The sequence below is a fragment of the Temnothorax longispinosus genome, chromosome 5 (genome assembly GCF_030848805.1).
Source record: "Temnothorax longispinosus isolate EJ_2023e chromosome 5, Tlon_JGU_v1, whole genome shotgun sequence".
NCBI lineage: Eukaryota > Metazoa > Arthropoda > Insecta > Hymenoptera > Formicidae > Temnothorax > Temnothorax longispinosus.
In genome coordinates, this window is record NC_092362.1 from 11,993,909 (window position 1) to 11,999,097 (window position 5,189).

At 33.1% G+C, this 5,189-nt stretch overlaps 1 protein-coding gene across 1 annotated transcript; it reads left to right on the forward strand.

Annotated features, from left to right (window-relative positions):
- Positions 1 to 671: 671 nt before the first annotated feature.
- LOC139813190 (uncharacterized) lies at positions 672 to 3,746 on the forward strand. Its single transcript, XM_071778544.1, has 3 exons — positions 672 to 1,186; positions 2,579 to 3,126; positions 3,544 to 3,746. The coding sequence occupies exons 1-3, from the start codon at positions 1,063 to 1,065 to the stop codon at positions 3,592 to 3,594; spliced, it is 723 nt and encodes a 240-aa protein (XP_071634645.1). The 5' UTR covers positions 672 to 1,062; the 3' UTR covers positions 3,595 to 3,746.
- The last annotated feature ends 1,443 nt before the right edge of the window (positions 3,747 to 5,189 follow it).

Sequence of the window (5,189 nt, forward strand, 5' to 3'; positions counted from 1 at the left end):
CCATTAGAGGCACAATTGTTCTCGTTGGCTTTATCTTTGAAATTAATGCTCTTGAAGTTATGCTCTTGAAGTTGAAATTGTGAAGTTGTGAGCTGGAGCTACTGCATGGTCTTGTTACAGACTCAAGAAGAGATTGAGCATCATTGTCTAGAATTTTTAAAATTTAAATAATGTCGTTTTGTGTTTCACGAGTAACAAATTAAAAAAAAAAACATTTTACCCATAATTTGTGATTTATCGCAAGTATGATCAATTTCTGAAGAATTCCATATCTCCTGCGATATCTCTTTTTCCACAGTAGCTTCCTGCTCTTTTCATGGCTCAACTGGCTGGGAACAAGCCTGCTGGAAGCGCACTGGTTGGAATCTCGAATCTTCTGACGGTTTTCTTATGAGCAATTCTTGTGTCCTAAGAATAAAGTAAAATAGTTGTGACGATACGCGTATTCGTCACCAGCGCTACGGCTCTGACGGCCGCCTAGCACATGTTCAGCGTGCGGCCCTATGCCCGAGCGGTGGGGCAGCCCCCACCACACTCGCGCTCGGGGTATAAATAGGGGACTCGAGCCGGCTCGAGTCACCGACAAGAGAAGAGGAGAGTCCTGAGGCTTTGAGCGGAGCGGACGTGTTGACCAGGGGGATCAAACTCCGCGAGTTGTATGGCGACCGAGCTTTAGTTACTGGGTGCATGTTCCAGGCGGCAGCACAATCTGCTTTCTCCTTACCTCTCTTCCCGCTTGCTCACCAAACTCGTTAGCTGCCAAACCGCGCTAAATGTCGTTATGGTTATGCAGTATATGGTGTTGCTGATTTCGCTAATTTTACGTTATTATAAACCATTTACGGTGTTTCTTAGTGTTTTTAGTGATAATTAATTAGTGCAAACACTCCTGTGATTCTGTGTGAAATTTGTGTAATATATTTATTGACGTTCGTGTGTGTGTGGTGTGACAACTTCCTGATAAGTGAAAAGAAGAAAATTTTATTTATTTATTTATTACATATTGTTTATATATTATATACTTCCTTTCTTATTTTATAACCATAAATTATTTTTCAGACCATGGTTTATAAATGTTGCGTGCCTAAGTGCACGTCAAATAAACAAATTCCCTTGCACGTATTTCCGAAGGATGAACAAAGAAGAAGAAGTTGGTTAATAGCAATTCAAAGAATTGATTTAATTGGTAAGTTTATTAACAGAATTAACAGAAATGTCAAAAAAGTTAAATATATATATATATATGTCCTACTGTTTCTCATTTTCTATGATAGACTGGCAAACAGACAAAGAGACAGATAAACACGCACGCACGCACGCACACACACACATACACACACACACACACACGAGAAAGAGAGAGAGAAAATATATATGCTTAATACATTTCGTATTTGAGAGCCGTTTCGCACGATGGACGGGCGACAATAACAACAAAATTATAAAATTAATATATATAATATAACGCAAACGTTTCGGTCCTTAGTTTGGACCCTCCTCAGTACATACAGATGGTCATCAGAGTAAATGCAGTGGTCAAAAGTGTAAAGCAGTGGTCACAGTAATATAATGCAGTCACATTCCGCTCTCCAAGATTTTATGAGAGTATGCATCTCGAATCTCCAATCCGACTGTTACCTTAATTCCGTCAAAAGAAAATTAAATAAATATAAATGGTCAAACATTAAAATTAAATCGTAAAAGTTACCTGACAGTGACTGCATTATATTACTGTGACCACTGCTTTACACTTTTGACCACTGCATTTACTCTGATGACCATCTGTATGTACTGAGGAGGGTCCAAACTAAGGACCGAAACGTTTGCGTTATATTATATATATTAATTTTATAATTTTGTTGTTATTGTCGCCCGTCCATCGTGCGAAACGGCTCTCAATTGCCTTTATGACTTTATCTATTATTGTTTTCGAGAGCTCTATTCTTGATATTATTTCGTATTTGCTTTAGATTTTGTGTTCATTTATCTTTAATTATATTATTTTTAGATAAAAGTCTTAAAAATGAAACATTTTTTCCCGATATTTAATAAAGAAGTAATTATTTAGTAAGTCTATCCAATTAGTGCCAATCTTTAAACAAATATACGTTCGTTAAGTATTATGATTTTCACCAGTGAGATGGGTTACGGATGTATGTCCATTTGAAAAACTATACCAATTAGATGGATTTTATTTAATAATTTCTTAATTAAGCATGGAAAAAATTGATCAGAACTTTTGAAATTTCTTCTTCATTCTAAAATAACGTTTTGTAATTACTGAGTGGATTACAGGATTACGTAAGCATTGTGTTCCTGTCTAAGAGAACATAAAATCCGAGCTTTATCTCCACGATCAGTTCTCTATTAGGCCGGTATTCATAGTCAGATCTTATTTCAAGACCGTCTTAAGTAATGTCTTAAGACGCTAATACGGCTCTGTGATTGGTTCATGACATCTTATGATTGAACTTAAGACGGTCTTAAATATAAAAACCGACTATGAATACCGGCCTATGATAAAAGATATACATTGTAGTACATAAATTAATGTATAAAATATGTACTTCTGTTACAGATGCACCAAAACAAAGATTGGATAAATTAAGAATTTGCACCCTACATTTTTCTGACGATCTAATTTGTGATTACACAAAACGGCGAATTTTAAAAGAAATTGCAGTTCCTAATATTAATATAGCAGCCATTGATACACCAGATATTAATGTACCAGAAATACATGAACAGCCATGTTGCAATTACGAAGAAAATCCAAATGTACAGATCGCGAAAAATGTTGGATGTGAATCTAATTTAATACCAATTTTGGAAGAAACAGAAGAAATACAAGAAGAGGAAATAAGTAACACAATTGAAGAAACAAGAGAAATACAAGGAGAGAAGAGAAACTACAGCGCAATGAAATCGTTTGAAAATATAATGAAAAAGAAATTGAAAAAAACGCAAAAACAATTATACAAGAAGAGAAAGTACATCCAGCTGCAACGTAAGAAAATGAAGGAATTGTGCAACAAAAATAAATGGGAGGACCTAATGAAGGATGTGACAAGTACACAAAAAATTTTCATGGAAATAATATTAAAAAATTTGCATTGTAAACCAGAGGTATGTTATTTATACAGGATGTTAAGTAAAGATCGTTTCCTAGGCATATAGCATTATTTATCACGAACATTAAGTCAAACAGTTCTGAACCGTTTTTTTCCTTATCGCTTAATAAAATAGTAATTATTGAAAAAATTATCCAATCGATGTCGTCCTTTAGCCGGGAGTACATCAATGAACCACGCGCCTAATAGTATGCGTGAGCGATTTGTTGCTAAGTTCGCCACTATTAAAAGCGGTTCATCGACGTACTGGTTAAAGGACAACGTTAATTGGATTGTTTTTATATAATAATTTCTGCTTTATTAGATGTATAATGGTTCAGAAGTTTTCGACACAATTTTTCGTGAGGAGTAACGCTTTGTACTTAATGGACGGTCTTTTCTTAACATTCTATATTTTTGTCATCATTTTCAGATACGTGCGCACGCGCACACATACATAATACTTTTAGATGTAATTATGTAAGTTTAAAAAAGTAATGTTACTTGTTACATGTAAATAATTAGGTTTTTTATTTTTGTCACTTCTTAGTATTATTTTTAATTCATTTCTTATTTTTATTTTGTTTATTTATTACTTTTAAATTAATATAAAGGCCAATATTGAATTTCAAGGGGGGTCAAACTGAAGAAAAAGAGTATATCACAGGAAATACAAAGAAAAATAGCAGTTATATAATCACATATAACATTAATATATGTGATATGACAGTACAAGTAAGTTGACAGCACATATGATGTACAATGAAATGGGATGTGATTGCTGCCAAGATTTTTTTGCAAGTTTTTATATTTATATTGCATGTACATATGTATAATACATATGCATATTACATATGTATATGAATCTTTCTTTACTTTACTATTCTATTACTGGTGTGATTATATGATCGAAAAAAACAAAAAGACATTGCTTGTAACTAATAATGACTAAAACAAAGTAGTGCATTTTCTTTATAAAAATATTCTCTTGAATAGTTTGGATGGTTTTTCTGATTCTACAAATTTCTAAACTTACATATAATACATCCGCGCCTGTTCACTGGCCAATAATGCATGTGCACGCTAAATTACGTACATACACTCGTGCTTAATATTTTGTATTTTTAGCTTGTGCTTATATAATTAAGGTTATTGTATATAGTCTAAAATTTTAATAATTTAATCGTATTTATATAATACGCGTAAGAACATAAATTAAAACAGACACAACAATATGACGGATTAAATTTTAATTTCTAAAGATTTGATTTAAGTGTGAATTTAAAAATACTAGTTTCTAATCATTTATATCTAATCTTGCACTTGCATGTAGTATTAACTTGAATATTTAGCTATTAATAATGTTGAATATTTTTTAGGGACAACGATATAATGCAAAACACAAAGCGTTTGCATTAACTTTATACAAGACAATGGGGAAGCATGCTTATACCTCTTTAAGAACAATTTTTAAACAAATTCCATCTATTCAAACTTTGCAGTCGGTGTTACATAAAATACCTTTGATTCCTGGATTGAACCCTTTCATCCTGAGACATTTGAAGAGTTTAGCTCCAAAAATGTCAAGGAAGGAGAAAGTGTGCATTCTTATGTGGGACGAGGTATCTATCCAACCCAAACTTACTTATGATCGCCGAAAGGATATCATATGTGGTTTTGAGGATTGGGGTAACAATCGTACGCAAAAATTTGCGGATCATTCTTTAGTTTTTATGCTACGAGGATTATATTCAGGTTGGAAAATGCCGGTTTCATTTAATTTTTGTGATAAGCAGACAAATACCGCACAATTAGTTAGATGTATCAAAGAACACATATTAAAATTACAACAAGCAGGCTTCTTCATTGTTGCTAGTGTCTGTGACCAAGGATCTTCCAATACAGCAGCGATAAAAGAATTAATATCTGTTAGCAATAAAAAGCGAAAATTGGAAAATAGATCAGAGCGTAAGTATAATACACATACATACATGCACGTAGTCATATGGATACACAGTAATTATGTTAGCAAAAATAAAATGCATTTCTATAAATGTTTACTCTGTTACTAGGTGAAAC

Bases quoted from the DNA above. Each gene is read 5' to 3' on its own strand.
- LOC139813190 (XM_071778544.1), top strand. From the start codon at position 1,063: ATGGTTTATAAATGTTGCGTGCCTAAGTGCACGTCAAATAAACAAATT. The intron at 1,187-2,578 runs GTAAGTTTATTA...CTTCTGTTACAG, and splicing joins TCAAAGAATTGATTTAATTG to ATGCACCAAAACAAAGATTG. The intron at 3,127-3,543 runs GTATGTTATTTA...CATCATTTTCAG, and splicing joins ATTTGCATTGTAAACCAGAG to ATACGTGCGCACGCGCACAC.